Raw genomic sequence first — 19,138 nt, forward strand, 5'->3', positions numbered from 1 at the left:
TTGTTCTGATTCTAATCTCACAGAGCAAAATGAATTTTAAAGAGTCAGAGAGCAGATAGGAGATATCCTTATTAGGCATAGGAAAATGAATTCTCTAAGCCCCATATGAATGCATAGAAATCTTTCATTAGTTCATGACGGTGTAAGCCCTAAATTTCAGATCTGAGAAGTTGGCTGAACATTATTTTAAAAAGAAAAAAAAAGCAACTTCCAATGAGGAACTGATGCTGGGATGTGCAGGCTGTGGGAACTAAAAACAATCTTTCCATCATCGACACCCTATTACCAGCCAGGCTTTTATTAAAACATGACCAGCTCACATTTATACAGTCTTGTGCAGTTTGCCAGTGACTTTTCTCAGTAAAGCTGCGAGGGTAAGGTAATCTCCTTTAGGAGATTCCAGAAAAATCCAAAATGACAATATCTTTCTCCGCAAAAATACTAAGCACAGTGCAGTAGATGCTTAATAAACATTTGTTGATTGACTGACTGATTTGCTGATTAACAAAACACTAAAGTTTTAAAAAGGATGTCTCCAAGGGTTGGAACTCAGAATAAGGCGTTCATAGTCTCCAAAGGATTTGAAAGGTTCAAAGAACTGCAATAATTAAGCTGAGAGAACAGCAGATTGAGGGGTGATGTAATAATTGCTTTCAGAATACTGAGAGTTATTACATAGAAGATGGTAACCAACTGTGCTCTATATCCATTGTGGGAAAAACAAGAGAAATCCTGACAGTAAAGACATTAAGAGAGAACACTGGGAACATTAATCTAATTTCTTTCCCTGGAGATATTCAAAATTAGGGGAGATAACAATCTGAGACCGTTTCTGTTCAGTCCTGCTGGAGGCAGGGGAAAGACTGAGATGGTGACCTCTTTCAGGCCCTTCCCCCTCACTCTCCCTTGTCCTTGGGGTTCCATCTCTCTGCCCTGACCATTCAGCACACTTCATCTTGCTCCACACATTATAATCCTGCAAAGAATGAAGACTTCCCAACTACTTCCTCCACCACCCTTCAGGGCTCTGTGACAGCTATGCAGAAGGACTAACCAGGCTGAGATGCTAAGATACTAATTATTGGCACAAACTCTCTGGACAAAGACTTCCCAGAAGAAGCCCCAAACCAAGGGTGAAGAACTATTCAGAAAATCTACGGGAAGAACAGGTATCCACAGAATCACAAATAGTTTAGAGTTGGAAGGGACCTCAGTGACCCCAGGCCAACTCTAACCTGAACAAGAGTCCCTTCTATGATATCCTCAGGAAGTGGTCATCCAGCTTGCTCCAGGCAGCCAGGTGCCATGATGGGCAGAGCACCAGGCTTGGAGTCAGGAAGACCTCAGTTCACATCCTGCTTTAGAAACTAGTTGTGTGATGCTGGGCAAGTCACTTTACCTCTCCTGCCTCAGTTTCCTCATACATAATATGGGGGTAACAATAGCATCTATCTCTTGGGGTTATTATAAGGATAAGATGAGATAATATTTGCCAAGTGCTATGAAGATCTTAAAGCACTCTCTAAATGCTAGTTATATTATCATTATTATTATCATAATTGTCATTAAAGTCCTCTAGTAAAGAGAAAGTCATTACTTAAGGCAGCCCATTCCACTTCTGGACAAGTCTAATTGTTTGGAAATTTTTCTTTACACTGAGATGAGATGTGCCTCTCTCCAACTCCTCCCGTACTCTACTCTCTAGGCCAAAGCAAAACAAGTTCGAAATTTTGATATGACTATTTTGGGGGTTCCTAAAATTTGGAGAATGTGCCCACCAATACACACACACACACACACACACACACACACACACGCACACACTCCTCTCTTGCCTGAAAGTCAGACACCAGGAAGGAACATTCCACCCATGTCACACAAGGAGGTTGGTGTGCATAAGAATCACAAAAAACCATCCAGTCTAGAAGAGAAAAGTTTAGCCAGCAGAGGTAAAGGGCTCATTATTCCCTATCTGACTTGGGATAACCATTAGAGGGTGACACCAGAGGCAGAAGATCAGGTCTCCTCTCTGGGCGCACTTGGGTTTGTAACCTAATACCTGCTGCTGGCTGGCGCTGCAGCTGTTGCGGCATTTTATGTGGGCCTTGGTCACAGGTGACTCTGGGGCTAGCAGACAACATGCATTATCTCTACTGTAAACCCCCTCAAGGAATCTCTTTTAAAGGAAATGGCTCATTGTGGAGTCTGCCTTGTTCTCTAAGATATAAAAAAGCTTGGAGAATTGAGTGACAGAGAAAAATGGAGAGGGGAGGAGGAGCTCGCTTCATGGAACACGCAGAGTCACAACTCCCTACCTTAATCTTAACATCAGTAATAAAACAGATATGGGAAGCCCATATGAAAGATGGCCATTGGCGAGGCTACATGGAACCTGTGTGCTCAGGCGGATTTCTACTTCGGCGGCATGCCTTTGCTTGCTCTGACCACATCTTGCTCAATTATTTCATCTTTTATAATGGTCTTTACAGAGTCCAAGGTTCAGGGCTTCATGTTTCCATTCCAGGAACAGTGCAGCAAAACTAAATCTCGACATCCATCTTGTCTAGCTGGAATGGTTCAGAGAGGGCTTCGTGTAGAGGGTAGCACCTAAGCTGAGCCTTGAAAGAAGGGGAGGAGACTTCAGAAAAACCTGGAAAGACTTGTATGGTCTGATGTTGAGTGAAATGAGCAGAACCAGGAGAACACTGTACCTAGTAATAGCCACATTTTGTGATGACTAATATTGATAGACTTAACCCTTCTCAGCAATACAAGGATCTAAGACATTTTCAAAGGCTTCAAGATGGAAAATGCTATCTACATCCAAAGAAAGAACTATGGAGTTTAAATGCAGGTTGAAGCATACCATTTGCTATTTTGTTTTTCTTCTGTTGTGTTTTGTTTCCTTTTTCTGGTGGTTCCTCCTACTGGTTCTAATTCTTACCTACAACATCACTAATGTGAAAATACATTTAATAGGAATATATATGTATAGCCTATATCAGATTGCGTGCCATCTTGTGGAGGCAGGTGGGGTGGAGGGGGAGAAAAATTTAAAACCTATGGAAGTGATTGTTGATAATTCAAAATAAATTAATTAAAAGTTAAAAAAAAAAAAGAAGGGGAGGATATCAGCAGATGGGGAGATGGAGGGAGCCTGTTACAAAGATTGGACACAGCCAACATAAGTTTGCAGACAGGAGTGAAGGGTAGGTTAGAGGGGTGGAGAATAAGACCAGGTGATCTGGTTCAAATTCAGAAAGAATGTAGGTGACTAGTGTGAAATTATTCTGAAAAGGGAGATTGAGGCCAGATTATGTAGAGCCTTGAAATGCCAGGATAAGGTTTTTGTATTTCTATTCAAAAGTCAGGTCAGGTCACCATTAAAGGTTTTGGGGCAGGAGAATAATATGATGACACTTGTGCTAGAATACTTACAACAGCAAAGGCATGAAACTAATCAGAAACCTAAGTCAGTCAATAATCAATAGGCATTTACTACATGCCGACATTGTGCTAAGCACTGGAAATACAAAAACAGGCAAAAGACAGGCCCTACCCTCAAGGATCTCAAAGTGTAAAGGAAGAAATAACAAGCAAACAACTATGTACACATAAGACATAGCTCAACTGGAGGACGGTGCTGAGATTTAAAAGGATCTGGAAAGCCTTCTTGTAAAAAATGGGATGTTAACTGGGACAGGAGGGAAGCTAGAAGGCAGAGATGAGAAGAAAGATTTGCTTCATTTGACGATGCATAGTAGTTACATGGGTTTTCTTTTGTTCTTGTTCAATACAGGTGAGGGGGAAGGGATGAGAGAGAAAGAGAAAATAAAAATGTTAAGATTTTTTTAAAAAAGGAAAATCACTTTGGCAAGTATATGAAAGATGGATTGGAAAGGGAAGAGATTTAAGGCAGGGAAAAAAATTCGGAAACTATTCTAATAGTCCAAGGAAGGTGATAAGAGAAAGGGATGGAATCAAGAAGTATTGTATGGGAGGAACAGATAAAACTTGACAACTGATTGGATTGGGGCGGGGTTCAGGGATGAGGAATAAAAGATGACTCCAACTTTGTGAACCCGATTGACTGGAAGGGTTATGTTGCTTTTAACAGAAATAGGCAATTATAGAAAAGGAGTGGGCTGGATAGTTGGGAAGAGGGAGAGGGAGAGAGTATTTCAGACATGTTGAGCCTATGAAACATCCATCCACATGTTGATGTCCAAGCAATTGGTGACATTGGACTAGAGCTCCTGAGAAAGATTATAGATTGAGGCAGTTAGGTGGTGCAGTGAATAGAGCACAGGCCCTGGGGTCAGGATGACCTGAGTTCAAATCCAGCGTCAGACCAAATACTTGCCACTTACTAGCTGTGTGACCCTGGGCAAGTCACTTAACCTCGATTGCCTCACCAAAAAGAAAAAAGAAAAAAAAAAGAGTATAGATTTGGGAGTTTTCTACATAAGAATTGAGATCTTCAAAAGGATCAATGGAGATAGAGAAATGAAAAGGGGTCGAGAGGACTTGAGCGACTGAAAGGATGGTGACACCTTTAACAGAAATTGAGAAACTTGGGGAAAGGGTGGGGGCTTCAAGGGAGATATGCAGTATTATTTTAAACCATTAATCTATCAAAAAGCATTTATTAAACATCCAATATATATCAGACACCGTACAAAGCCCTGTGGCTTCAAAGACAAAGGTGAAACATTTGGTGAAACAATCCTTGATCTCGAGTTGCTAACTTCTAAAGGGGGCAGACAATGTGGACATGTATATAGAAACACACAATACACAAAAGCAGGTGCAGGACAACCTTGGGTGTTGACTTTGACATGGCCACAGGCTATCCAGTTGGAAATGTCCAATTGGTAGTTAATCCAGGATTGGAATGCCAAACAGAGACTAGATCTGGGGTTCCTCTACATAGGTAATAACTGAACTAATGGGGATCGACGAGATCACTGAGAGAATCCAGAAATCAAGAAAAGGGTATAGGACAGAGCAGTCCAAGATTATGAGCCTGAGTCTCGGCAAGAATATTGGTATCATTAAATGAACTGGAGATTTTTTTAGCAAAATATATTTAGGTTTGAACATGCTGATCTTCAGGCATTGGTAGGACATCCAGGTAAAGAGATTCAAAAGGTATTAGGAAATATGAGAGAGAAAGAGTGGAGCTCAGAAGAGAGATTCACCGAATCAGCAAGCATTTATTAGGGGCCTACTTTGTCTAAGTCACTAAGTCAGAAACAAAACAATCCCTACCTCCAAGAAGCTTACAACAACATGTACAGAGATAAGTCCAAATACAATGTGTACAAATTAATTTGGGAAAGGGGGATTAATGACCAGGAGCAAGAGGGGATCAGGAAAGGAGTCCTGGAGGAGATAACTCTTGAGCTGAGAATGGAAGCTAGAGATTCTAAGACAGGAATGAGGAGAAAGAACATTGTAGGCATACAGGACAGCCTGGGCAAAAGCAGAGAGGAGGGGACTGGATATCATGTGGGTGGTGGAACACTGAGTGAGAAAGGGTAGCCATGTGAAATCCATGGAGACAGGTGGAAGCCAAACTGTGAACAGCTTTAAATGTCAAAACTAGGAGTTATGTTGATCCTGGAGGCAGTAGAGAGCCACTGAAGCTTCATGAGCAGAGGAGTGACGTAGTCATCTGCAGAAATGTAATGTCTGAAGCCAAAGGAATGAAGGAGATTTTCACAGCTGATAACATAGAGAAGAAAGAGGAGGACTGAGTCCAGGGTATTAGGGGAAGAAGACATGAGAGGTTTGGGGTAGAAAGGCAATCAGGGAAGAAGACTGCGAAAGAACAGTCAAAATTAGAATATACAATGCTACTTGCTGGTGGGGGGCCTTCTGTCTTTGCACGTTGAACCTAGGTCCTCTAACTAAAGCTGGGGTTTTTTCCACCATTTGTTACCTTTAATATGTCAACCTTTGCTGCTCTGCCTCTGAAACTACAATTGGGGTGGTCTAAAGTCAGTGTCAATTGAATAGAAACTCCATTTTCTCTCCCATTTTGCTGGGCAGGTCTGGAAAAAGGAGGTAGGAAAGAAGAGTCTCAAACCAACGCAATTTGGGCAAGCTGTAGCCCAAGGAGGGATTGACTCGACTCGACTCTCCTCTCCTCTCCTCAGCCACCTCTCCTTCCTGACTTCTGATAGCAGCCACTTGGAGGTCCTCTCTTCAAAAGTGGGTATCCTGATGAATTCTACATTTAGGTTCTACATTTAGACTCCCAAGGAAGGGTGTCTTTTCTGGTTTGCCTGGGAATCTCATAATTGAGGACAGAAATACCTCGACTGCATAACCTCACAAGGTTATGTGAGGAAAGTGCTTTGTAAAGCATACAGAGTGCTATATAAATGTGAGCAGATGTTGCAGCTGTGGCTGTGGGTGGTGGTATTAGGAGCAGGAGGAAGAAGAAGAGGTCTTTTTTTTAATATATCAATGTTTTAAAAGAATCACAATGGGACATACATTATTTCCAGTTCATTTTCTTGGAATATTCGTACTAATCAATACCAGGCTACAGCCTTAAGTACCAAGGAGCTGGCTTTGATACTGGCAGCTAGCAAGAGAGAGGAGGGGCAACGAGGGGAGGGGAGGAAAGGAGAGAGAGGAGAGCGGCAGGGCAGAGAGGAGAAGAGGGTAGAGGAGAGGAAAGGAGGGGAGAGGAGAGGAGAAGAGAAGGGAAGGGGGAGGAAAAGAAAGAGGGGCAGAGAGGATGGGGATGGGAAGGGAGAGGAGGAGAAGAGACAAGAGGAGGGGAGAGAAGAGTGGAGAGCAGAGGCAGAAAGGACAGGAGAGGGGAGGAGAAAGAGGGGAGGGGCAGGGTGGAGAGGAGAGGAGGGGAGGGGAAAGAACAGGAAAGGAGGGGAAAGGAGAGGAGAGGAGAAGAGAAGGGAAGGGAAGGGAAGGGAGGGGAAGGAAGGAAGGAAAGGAGAGAAGAGGAGGGGAGGAGAGGAGAAGGGAGGAGAGAGGGGCAGAGAGGAAAGGAGAGAAGAGGAGGAGAAGAGAAGGGCAGAGAGAAGAGGAGAGGGGAGGGAAGGGGAGGAAGAACTGCTAATGTAAAAGAAAATAACCCCAGCAAGCTTAGTGGTTCTTTTTAAGCACTTGGATTCAACAAAGGTTATTGAAATAGCGATCTGGTCCCTAATAGACATAGTATCTTCTATAAATGTAGCAAGAAAGTGTTCTCTCTTTGGACTAATTCAATATCCTAAAATAACAGATCATTTGGGACTAAAAAAAAAAATCAGGAAAATGTATTTTTTGTAATCTTTGAATAAACCAGAAGAAAGTAACCACTGAGTTAACACAACACATTTTTTTAAAATTCTGTCTATCAATCTGGCTGAAAGTCCAATTTTTGCTTTTACAAACTCATTTCACTTTTACAGGAAAATACAAGATTTTTTTCTAAAAATAGTATATATTCCCTGTAATCAAAAGATAAGCATGTTGCTTTACTTTAAAAAAAGAACTGAATTTCTTTCTCTTGGTGTGATAGTTATTCTCACCACATAAGCCAGCAAAAATACCTCCCTCTCCTCCGCTATCCCCTTCCTTCTGTATCAAAGATCAAAGGTTTAAACAGTTGAGAATTGGGAACCACCGGACAAGTATCTACTTCTATCAGCTTGGTTAAACATAATAACCCTATCATGGCTCAGTAATCTGAAGAAGGCATAAAACACTAAAATAAATCACAACTTCAAAATGTATCATGTCGCCTTTCTAAAAATGGAAGCCACATCTGAGTTACGAAAAAAAAAATTGCCTTGGACCCAGCCCATCACTGGAAGGGTCCAAGCAGAGGCTGGCTGACCACCTGTTGGGGATGTTAGAAAGCATTTCCCCCACTGAGCAGGGGATGGTACTAGATGCGCTACTGAGATCCTTTCCAACTCGGAGGTGCTATATTAAGGTTATTTCCAACGTGGCTTCCTATGTAGGTGTTCAGAGGCAAAAGCTGTCCATTTCACGGGGATCTATCTCACAGACAGACAAAAGGGGACCGGAGACTTGATGCGTTCTCTGTTCCTTCACAGCAGGAAGGCACTATTTATAGCTGGTCTGCCAGGCTAGTAATTTAAATTGATGTAAATCAACTTGATTTAAAATTCACCCAAAGGGAAAGTACAAATTTCCTTTAGTCTCCATAGGCTAAGACTTCAGAGGGTGTTCCAGTCTACTGTTATTGCCACAGAGAAGCCTTCCCAGGTTTGGAACAAAGCAAAGAGATTCTAGATTTCATATCCCAGGAAATGGGTGCATGGAATTCAAAACCAAGCCACAGAGAGAAAGTTGGGGAGGGGGCCTACTGTTGGGTTTCTTTTGGTTTTTTGTTGTGTTTTGTTTTTTGTTTTTTTTTTTCAAAGAGTAAGAAAGTGGAAAACGCTTTTCTCATTAGGCATCTGGGAAACATACATCAGAGGAAGCATGAGCCAAAAGTATATTTTAGAAATCCACACACATTGCATAACGAAAGAATCAGTGTGGGCCTCTCTTCACTAACCTTGCAATTAAATCTTGGCTGTAAACGAAGGGCTCTAGAGCTGTACCTATTCATTTTCATACACAATTGATACTGTTTGATAACTTAACTTGTGCAAACACATGTTTGAATAATAGCTGATTAACAAACCATGCAGAACAGTGTCTCCAGTCCCTGCAGAGCCCAGGATACAGGAAATGGAGCACATGGGGCATAGTTCCCCAAATGTGTTCTGGCTGGGACAGCTGGAAAAAAAGTGCCTGCTGGATCCTTGCCCCAGTGCTATTCTTAGGGTCCTGGTGGGAAGGCTGCCTTTCAACCTGGGTCTGTGGGCACCTGAAGAGACGTAAGCTCAACCATCCTCACTCCAAATCTCATTCTAGGGTTGTATTCCTGAAAAGACTGCAAAAAGCAATTAAAATTACATTTTAGATGCACTCAAGGAGCTTGCTATTTAGATAAGAGGGATCCTACTGTGTGTGAATCCTTTCAGAAGGCTGGAGATCACTGGACTAGAATTCAGGTCACCAGTTCTAGGCTCAGCAAAGGCACCACAGCACTGTGATAAAAGGTGCCTGTAGACTCTAGCGTTTACTACCTGTGTGAACTTAAATAAATCACATAACCTCCTGGGCCTCAGTTTCATTACCTGTAAAATAAGGAAGATTGGATGATGCCTCAAGAAAAGACTCTATTGAAAGAAGGGTTTCCCTCCAAGAGTGGTTGGATGGATGGGCAGGTGGGAACACCCATGGCTAAGATCTTCTCACCTCTCTGATTTCCCTCCTCTCTGACCTCACCCAAGTTTGCACCTCTTTGAGGCTAATGACAAAGTGGAGACAACAATTACGACAATAACGTCTTAACTGGATCAGACCAAAGACACCCAGAAGGCATCTGTACTAGGAGCAATGCAATTTTGAAGACACTGTCTAGTTGGCCATGAGTTGCTGCCCTCCTCCACCCCCACCCTGGGGGTGCCTCTCCCTTCCCTCGCACAGGATAGCACAGTGGATCACAGAGAGGGACTCAGGATGAGGAAACGTGGGTCACATTACTTCTCAAAGCCTCATTTATCATATGTGTAAAATGGGAATGATGGTGATAACTGTACTTGTACTATTTACCTCACAGGGTTATCAGGTGGTTCAGATAACACAATGTACCTAAAGTACTTTGCAATCCTGAAATCACTATGTGAATGTCAGTTATTATGAGGAGGAGGTTCCAATACATTATCATTGCTCAGTCATTCCTGCTTCCATTTGGGGTTTTCTTGGCAGAGAACGGTTTGCTGTTTCCTACTTTGGTTCATTTTACAAATGAGGAAACTGAGGCAAACAGGGCTAAGTGACTTGCCCAGGGTCCAATATATTACCTGTGCTTTTGAGGCTACAGTCAGCTTTAAGTCTTCAGACTTACCATAATATACTATATTATTATTTCTTTTTTTTTTAAAGGGACATATTGTAAAAGCTAACACACTTAAAGAAATTATGACAGGGGAAGGGAGGCAGGCAGCTAGGTGGCATACAGGTAGCTGGCGCAGGTAGATAGAGCGCTGGCCCTGGAGTCAGGAGGACCTGAGTTCAAATCTGATCTCAGACCAGACACTTGATACTTACTGGCTATGTGACCCTAGGCAAGTCACTTAACCCCAACTGCCTCACCAAAAAAGAAAAAAGAAAAGAAAAAGAAAGAAATTACGATTGGGAAATTAACCTGTTATAGAATGCCTAAGGTTTCAGAAGCATGACTATGGGTGAAAAGGCGTTCTGGAGGCCTGAGGGTCATGGTAAATGAACTCAATAAAATCTAGAATCAGAAAGCAAGACAAGCAGGCACTCCGTTCTCCTCAAGGCTGCCACAGCCAGGTTCTAAGGGAGCAAAGGTGTCTCAGAGGCTGGGGCTAGGCTGGGCTAACAATGTCCCTTCTCTGCTCTAACAAGGATGGTGCCACATGTCCCCACTGTCATTGAATGTGCAAAATGATGCTGGTGGTACAATGGATGAAGCACTGGGCCTACAGTCAGGAAGACCCCAGTTCAAATCCAGCTTCAGACACTTACAGGCTGAGTGACCCTGGGCAAGTTATTTAACCTCTGTTTGCCTCAGTTTCCTCAATTATAAAATAAAATAAGAGCATCCACCTCCCAGGGCTGTTAAGAGGATCAAATGAAATAAGATTTGTAATGTGCTTTTCAAACCTTAAAGTGCTATCTAACTATTATTATGAACAGCCAATGATCTGCTCATAGAATGGTGAATCACTTCTATTCCTACTTAGCCAGAGTAGCAATTTATTATTGAGAATCAGACCTTATGGAAATAAAGACCTGTAGACTCACAATGCTCTAGTGTTAGATGGGACTTTGAGGATCACCTAGCCCCAAAACTTCATTATAAAATGATTCTCTTCTGTAAAGAGGAGAAAACTTGGCCACAAAGAGGTCTCACAGAAAGAAGCGGGGCCATGACTTGAACCAAGGTCTTCTGAATTTAAACTAAGTGTTCTTTTCCCTCTGTCCTGTTGACTCTGACCCCAAGCGTTTGAAGGACGTGAAATATCTGTAAGGTGTTGCTATCATGACACATGGATTTGGCCTTGAAGAGAAGTCACACTCTCAAGTATTAGGGAGATGGGTCTTTCTTAGTCAGGATAGTTAGGCTATCCCCCCTTTCAGTTTCCAGAGAAGGGAGAATCTCCAAATTACAATCCATGCAAGCTGTAATAGAGACCTTGGAAACCACCTGCTAATAGGATCGCACGTTTTTAGAGGTGGAAGGGGCTCTCAGGGATCATCTAGTCCAACCATTTTAAAGATGGGGGAACTAAAGTCATTGTACAATGATAACTTGTTTTCATATGGGGAAACTGAGGACCTGAAAGAAGAAGTTTGATAATCAGTAGCAAAACCAGGAATGGAACCCCGGTCTCCTGCCTCAAAGACCAGGGCTCAGAGGTCACATGGTTTGTAACCCCATATGCCCCCTAATCTGAACTTTCCCCAAAGAGCCTGTGCTTTTCTATTTATTTAAGCCCTCAGCAGGTGAGGAAAACAAACAAGTAAAAATTCCCACTTTCTTCTGTATTCCCAAACCTGTCTCCTGCAGCTCCTAATTCCGGATGTCCCCAGTCACCCCACCCAGATTTTCCACCCGAACCGCTCTCACAGGCAGCAGTTAAGCCTTAGACAGCCAGCCACCTGCTCCATAGGCCAGCCTGCAGGAGCCTTGAGTCACCTCAAAGATATGAAAAAATTGTCAGACAGCAGTCCAGGCTCAAATTCTTGAAAGGGGGTTTATAAGGTTTGGTTTTTTGTTTTTGTTTTATTCCCATGTCTTTTAAAGTCAACCAGCACGTTGAGCTTTCTGGATACGTGCTAATAAGCTATGGAAAATGGCCCCTTTTAAGCCATGGGCAACAATCTTTCCCTGCTTTATCTACTTAAAAGCACAATGAAAACAATCTGTTAATTAGTTCACCAAGAGTAGAAACATTCCACACTCTTAAAAGTCCAAACTAGGGGGTCAGGGTATTAAGGTAATTAAAGAATTCAAAGAACTTTTACCAGCTGGAAAGTCGGAAGCTTCCCAGAGTCTATCTATGGGCCAGCCCAGAAAACCGAAGAGCAGGTCATTGAACAACAGGTGTGAAAGCCTTCAGCCCTGTGGATGAACCCAGAGCCAGACAGTAGACAAGATGGACACAACAGTGGCACACATTGTATTGGGAAGTGGAGAGGGGCTGGGGGGCAGGTCCATGTCACATGTGTGAGAGCACAGAAGCAATAAGGCTGAGGCAGCCTGGCATAGCATATCAAGAGCTTGCCTCGGAATTAAGAAGACCCCTCTCTGACACATGTGACCCTGAACAAGCAATTTAATCTCTCAGGTCCCTGGGAGAGAGGCACGCCTGGACCCACTATAATCCTATGAAATACCAGGACACGGTGGGCAAAGAAGTAATCGGCTCTGGACAGGCCACGTTCCCAAAGGCTGAGGTACTTACAGGTAGACTTTCCGTGAGTTTTCTCGCAGTTTGGACAATGGTATATGTCGATATCTGGTGCCTCCTCCTCTTCCACACCAACACAGCTGGAACAGAGAAAAACAGACGCTGATCACACCCAGCCCTGGACCTGTTCATAACAAGCTGGGGAAGGAGAAGGGAACTGAGAGCTACCTCAGGGCTTTTCCGTGGGGTCATTCATCTAAGAGAGCTGCCCATTTGTCAGGTGACTTGGTCTCTCAGATATCAAAGAGAAGTTGGCACAGTTCAGTGGGGAGATCACAGACCCTGGTATCACAGGACCTGCATTCAAATTCTACCTCTGATACTTCCTATCTGTGATTTTGGACAAGTCATTTAAGCATCCCTGGGACAACTCTGTAAAAGCAAGGAACTTTTGAGGATGCTTCCAACTCTAGATCTATGATCCAGTGATCACACACACACACACACACAAATATGTACAGGCCCTCATCACCTTATGCCAAGGACTCCTGCCACAGTAGTAATTGGTCTCCCTGCCTCATGTCCCTCCCTACTGTAATCTAGGCTCCACTGAGTGACCAAAATAATTTTCCTGAAATGCAGATCTGACTATCACCCCTGTATTCAATAAACACCTATCACCTCTAGGACCAAACATAAAATCTTCTATCTGGCACTTAAACCCCTTCACAATTCAGTCCCTTTCTGTCTTTCCAGTCTTCTCACACTTGACTCCCTTCTGTACACTCTAGGGTCCAGCTATACCAGCCTCCCTGCTGCTCCTCACAAAGGCACTCTATCCCCCAAATTCATGCCTTCTCAATGGCTGTCCCCCATACCTGGAATGCTTTCTCTTCCTATTTCCATAGCTTCCTTCAGCTCCACTCCAACCTTCTGCAATAGGCTTTGTCCCATTCCTGCATTACAACACCCACCCAGGGCCTCTGAGATCGCCTTCTATTTATGCTCTATACATCTTACATGTATAGGTATTTGCATGTTGCCTCCCTGTCAGAATGTGAGCTCCTTGGGGCTGGGGACCACATTTTTGCCTTTCTTCATATTACCAATGTTTGCCACATAGTGAGGGCTTAATAAATATTTGTTGACTGGAAAGTACAGACCCGGTAACAGACCGAGTGCCTACTATCCAAGGACAAACACAGAGAAGTTCAGAGAGGCTGATCATCTAAGAAATGGCCACCAAGGGTTCATTTTTTTTTTTGGTCAAGACCACCCCCAAAATGAACAAAAATTCAAAGTGGTGCTCAGTCCTGTTCAGCCCCCTTCCATAGCAATGGGAGAAGAACAGCAGAGAGGGAGCAGAATGTGCTAAGGATCACACAGCTCTTAGATGATCTACAGAAGCCGATCTAAATGCCGGTGCTCTGAATGTGCAGACTTTGTTCAATGACCAACAAGCTGACATGCTGCTGAAGGAATTAAACCACAACCACACTGACATTTTCGTTATAACTGAAGCCAGAGGACATAAAGAAAGAAAAAGGCCGTTCACGAGTCTTCCTGGGAGGGGTGAATCAAAGCCTCACTGGAGTGTGTTTCATCATGGACCGAAAGGTAACAAGAAACATCATTTGATGGGATGCTTATTCCTCTCTCCTCACACTGCTCAGGAGGACTGGTAGCAAATAGACCGATGTGAAGATAATTGCAGTTTATGCACTGACACTTATTGCAGGGGATGAAGAAGAAAAATTCTTTGAAGAATTTGACAAAATCCTCCAAACAAAATCAACATATGCCTTCACGCTCGGCCGCTTCATTGCCAAAATGAGCACAGGAAGATGGTGAAAATGATGTTGGAAAATATGGGAGTTAAGAAATGAAAGCAACCAAAAGCTTGTAGACTACTTGTAAATCTTACACTCACACAATTTAAATGCTTTCTTCAAAAATACAGTGGGAAGATGCTGGACAAGGTCAGCACTAAAAGAAAGAATTCGACTGAATATATCGGTCGGAGGAGACTGTGTGGTACATGAGATTTAAACCTGGATGACTTGGGGGTTCCAGTTCCTTCCATACCATTTGGTATTATCTGTGTGACTTTGATTAAATCATTTAACTTTTCCAGGCCTTGGTTTCCACATTTATAAATGAGGGGACGTTGGGGTAAATGATCTCTAAGACCCCATTGAGCTCAAAATCTATGCTTTCATTGTGTGAAAGTAATTCCAGGATCAGCTACTGGTGTAGTCAGGTCATAGACTGGTCAGAGCAGAGGTTAAAACAAATCCTGAGTTGGAAGAAAGGATTAAAATGAAGATACAATCTGAGATCAAAGCAGCTCCAACCCAACCTATTTAATCAGGCTATTCTGTTTCTGTTGAGGATACCACAGTCCTTCCAAAATTCACAACCTCCAATTCATCCTCAACTGTTCCCTGCCTCTTTACTGGCAAGGTCAATCCGCCGCCAAGCCACATCAGCACTACCCACAACCAGTTTCTCACACTCATCCTCTTCCCTCTGCTCACCCAACTATCACCTTATTGCAGGCCCTCATCATTTCTCCATCAGGTTGTTGCAGTAGCCTCCTGATTGTTATCCCTCTCGGCCTTTCTCATCTCTAACCCATCATCCACACAGCTGCCAAAATAATCATAAGAAATGTCAGTGGCTCCTTATATCCTCAAGACGGGGCAAAAGAAGAGACTTCTGTTTAACCTGTAAAGCTACCCACTGGCTGGCTCTGGTCTACCTTTCCAGATTTATTCCACATTACTTCTATGCCTTCCAGACAAAGTAAGCCCACCTGACCTTCCTGAATGTGACATTCCCTCTCCTATTTCCGTGCTTCTACAGACTGTCCCCTTGGACTGGGATGTTCTACCTCATCCTCACCTCCCCAAATCCCTTGCTTCCTTCAAGGCTCAGCCAAGCCACCAAAGTCAAGGAAATTCAACACAGTGGATACAGAGCTGGGCCTGGAGTCAGGAAGACCTGAGTTCAAATCTGGCCTCAGACACTTACTAGACGTATGACCCTGAGCAAGGTACTTCATCTCTGTCTGCCTCAGTTTCTTTTACTGTAAAATCATAATAGTACCCACCACCCAGGGTTGTTGTGAGGATCAAATGGGATAATATTTGTAAAGTTAGCTCAGCACAGTGCCTGGTACACAGTAGGTACTTAATAAATAACTATTCCCTTCCCTTCCTCCATTTCTTCTGTCAGCTGGAATAACAAATAAGAAGATCAGTAACACTCATAACTTCTTAACGTTGGACCATCCAGTGCCAGGAAAACTGTTAAAAAGGAGGCAGAAGGAAGAGATGGGGCAAAGCACTGTTTGATAAACCCAAGGATACAAATTACTGGGGAAAGGATTCCCTTTACATCAAGATACATTGGGAAAGCTGGAAAGCAATTTGAGGAGAAAATAAATTTAGAGCAGCACTTTAAACCATATATCACAGTCAATTCCAAGTGGATAAATTATCTCCACTAAAACTAAAGGGGCAGGGGCAAGTATGTGGTGCAGTAGAAAGAGCACCAGCCCTGGAGTCAGGAGGACCTGAGTTCAAATACAGCCTCAGACACGTAACACTCACTAGCTGTGTGACTCTGGGCAAGTCACTTAACCCCAATTACCTTACGAAAGAAAGAAAAGAAAAGAAAAGAAAGAAAGAAAAGAAAGAAGAAAGAAAGAAAGAAAGAAAGAAAGAAAGAAAGAAAGAAAGAAAGAAAGAAAGACAGACTAAAGGGTCACATCATTAAAAAAAATAAATAAATAAAAAGGAAAGTTATACCTTGCATAGATAAGGAGAAGACATAACATTCATGGGAGTCATATCAAGGGACATAAGATTCATTATCAAGGGAGAAAAACAAAAAAACCATTTTCAATTATATGAAATTTAAAAGCTTTTGAATAAACTAAAATTAATGCAACTAAATAAGCAGTTATGGAGTATGAGAATTAAATCAAATTCCTCTGATACAAAGCCTGGTATACAAAATTTATAGGGAACTGACACAAATTTTAAGGTTAAGAGTCATTCCCCAATAGGTGAGTGGTTAAGGAACACGAAGAGTTTCCAGAAGAAAGCAAGCTATCAATAACCATATGAAAAAAGATGTTGATCATTAATAAGAGAAATGAAAATCAAAGCAACTCTTACATTTCCCTTCACACCTACCAAATTGGAAAAAAATGATGAAAGACATAAATAACCAATGTTGAAGAAGCCACAGAAAGGCAGGAATACTAATTCTCCATCAGAAGAGCCATGACTTGGTCCAACTGTGGTGGAAAATATGTGGAACTACGCTCAAAAAGCTACACACCTCTTCTGATCCTTAGATTCTGAGATTTACTATGAGGCTTATACCCTGAAAAGGTCAATGGTAAAAGAAAGAGTTCCTATTTAAGGAAACATTTAAAACAGTACTTGCCGGAGTGGGGGAGGGGAAGGGGATCTGCAAACAAATGATGGAGCTACCAAATGGGCTGAAGAAACTGAAGTGTGTGTGTATGTGTGTGTGTGTGTGTGTGTGTATGAATATTATTCCACCATAAAGAATGATTAATATGAATAATTCAAAGAAAATGGAAACGTGTGTGCAAACTTAGAGCCAGAAGAACAGATACAGTGATTGCAATCAACACTGAAATGCAACAGCATTAGAATCAAATACTATCCCTATCCTCACTCATTTAAAATCAGCAGGCTGAAAATAAAACACACTTCCTTCTTTTTTTGTAATAAATAACAGAGTATGTTACACTTCCTCTGTCAATCACCATTACCCCATTAGATGGTTTGGCTTAATTGTTTTGGATATGTTCATTTTGTTTTTTTAAATGAGAAGGCAGTATGAGGAAAGACGTTTATTGAGAAGTGATTATTGCATTGAAAACAAAAAAATATGAAAAAGAAACAGAGGCAAAGAAAAACATGGAAAGCCTCACTGAAGGAAGTTTCATCACACACTAGGTCTGTTGTCTTTCTTCCCATCTCTCCATCAACATACCACAAATATGGCTGAAAGTGAAGTAATTCTGTCCCTAAGGAGACTTCAGGAATTCTTCCCCATGGAAAAGAGATGCTGACCAGATGGGTAATTTGCATGGAGCTTAATCCAACCACAGTCACACCCCCACCACCCCAAAGTTTAAGAATTAAACCAAAAATAAAAAATTGTCGCTTTCAGGGCACTAGTAACAGCTTTGAGGATTGCTTTCCATTGGATATTTCACTTCCTATCATTATTAATCACCTCTGAGAGCCCTTTAGGAGCTCAAAGGGGCCATATGGGAATAGTATTAGTTACTACATGGGAAGGAAACTCGGGGACAAGCAGCCAGTTGGCTCCACAGTGAGAACCAGTCAAAGTACTGCAGAGCACACAGTGACTAGAGAGGTACAGTCTTCATAGCAAAGGTCACCAGGACGTGTGGCATTTGATCACACCTTCATGGGGAAGCACAGGGGACCTCCTGGCACCAGATCCAGTTGCATAATGGGCTTATATTGAGCCATTGATATTTGTCTTTGTACAAGGTAATGAAGAGTTTTGGGGAGTCTCTAAGAAGGCTGAGAAAACAGAAACATTCTGTCTCTCTAAGATAGTCTAAAATATTCCTGTATAAAAATTACAATCAAGCAATGATGGCCATCAGAGAGCTGCTTGCAAGGCAAAGTTATCCCACTAAACTGATCACCCAGGACTTCACCTTAATTCTCACTACCATGACCCTGGTCCAGGCCCTTCTCACCAAGACAGTCAATATCAATCCTATAAGCTCCAAACATTCTCCCCACCACCATTAAAATGCATTCAATGACTCCTATATGCCTACAGGATCAAGTCTAAAATCTATAGCTTCATATTCAAAGCTCTCCACAAACCTGTTCCAATCTACCCATTCAACTATATACTGCCATACTCCCCAGCATGAACCTTCTGCTCCAACCAAGCCAGTCTGCTCGCTATTCCATACTGAGCCTTTGCTCATGGCATTCCACATACCTCCACTCCTGGCTTCTTCTCTCTTTTCAATCTACCTCCTGCCTACCATCTTTTAGGACCACCTATCTCCAAAATCATCCCTCACCACTACAGACCACAGAGATTCCTCTCTCCTTTCTCTCACCTACTACAGGATTCACACTCCTGTGCCAAATGTTGGGGCATAGAATCTTACTTTAATTTGTATCTCTTCTTTCTTCTATTAACATATGATTTCCATGAGCACAGAGATCTGGTCTTATATCTTTCAGGGGAGGCAGTGTGATACAAGAGAAACAGTACTGGTTTTAAAGAGGAAGGAAGAAAGGAAAGAAAGGAGAGAGTAAGGGAGGAAAGGAGAGAGAGGTGGAGGAAGGGAGGGAGGGAGGAAGGAAGGAACTATTAAATGCTTTCTAGGTTCCAGGCACTGGACTAAATGCTGGGAATATAAACAGAAGCAATAAGAAAGACAGCCTCTGCCCTTAAGGAGCTTACATTCTAATAGAAGACAACACAGAAAAAAAAGGAGCTTAAAGGGTGGGGGGAGGGTAGAATGAAGGGACCCAGCATTTGGGGGCATGATTTTGAAGTCCAGAAAGTGAGGAATAGTGTTGGGAGGGGAATGAAGGCAGGCCAGTGTG

At 42.5% G+C, this 19,138-nt stretch overlaps 1 protein-coding gene across 1 annotated transcript in view; it reads right to left on the reverse strand.

Moving 5' to 3' along the window:
• The window catches only part of PHF2 (PHD finger protein 2), a 197,331-nt gene that overhangs the window by 69,817 nt on the left and 108,376 nt on the right, over positions 1-19,138 (reverse strand). Inside the window, exon 2 of the mRNA XM_020981266.2 lies at positions 12,537-12,622. Coding sequence (XP_020836925.1) covers positions 12,537-12,622 — 86 coding nt within the window. The remainder of the gene's footprint in view (positions 1-12,536; positions 12,623-19,138) is intronic.

This window comes from Phascolarctos cinereus, unplaced genomic scaffold, assembly GCF_003287225.1.
Source record: "Phascolarctos cinereus isolate Bilbo 61053 unplaced genomic scaffold, phaCin_HiC Scaffold_4;HRSCAF=312, whole genome shotgun sequence".
Lineage (NCBI taxonomy): Eukaryota > Metazoa > Chordata > Mammalia > Diprotodontia > Phascolarctidae > Phascolarctos > Phascolarctos cinereus.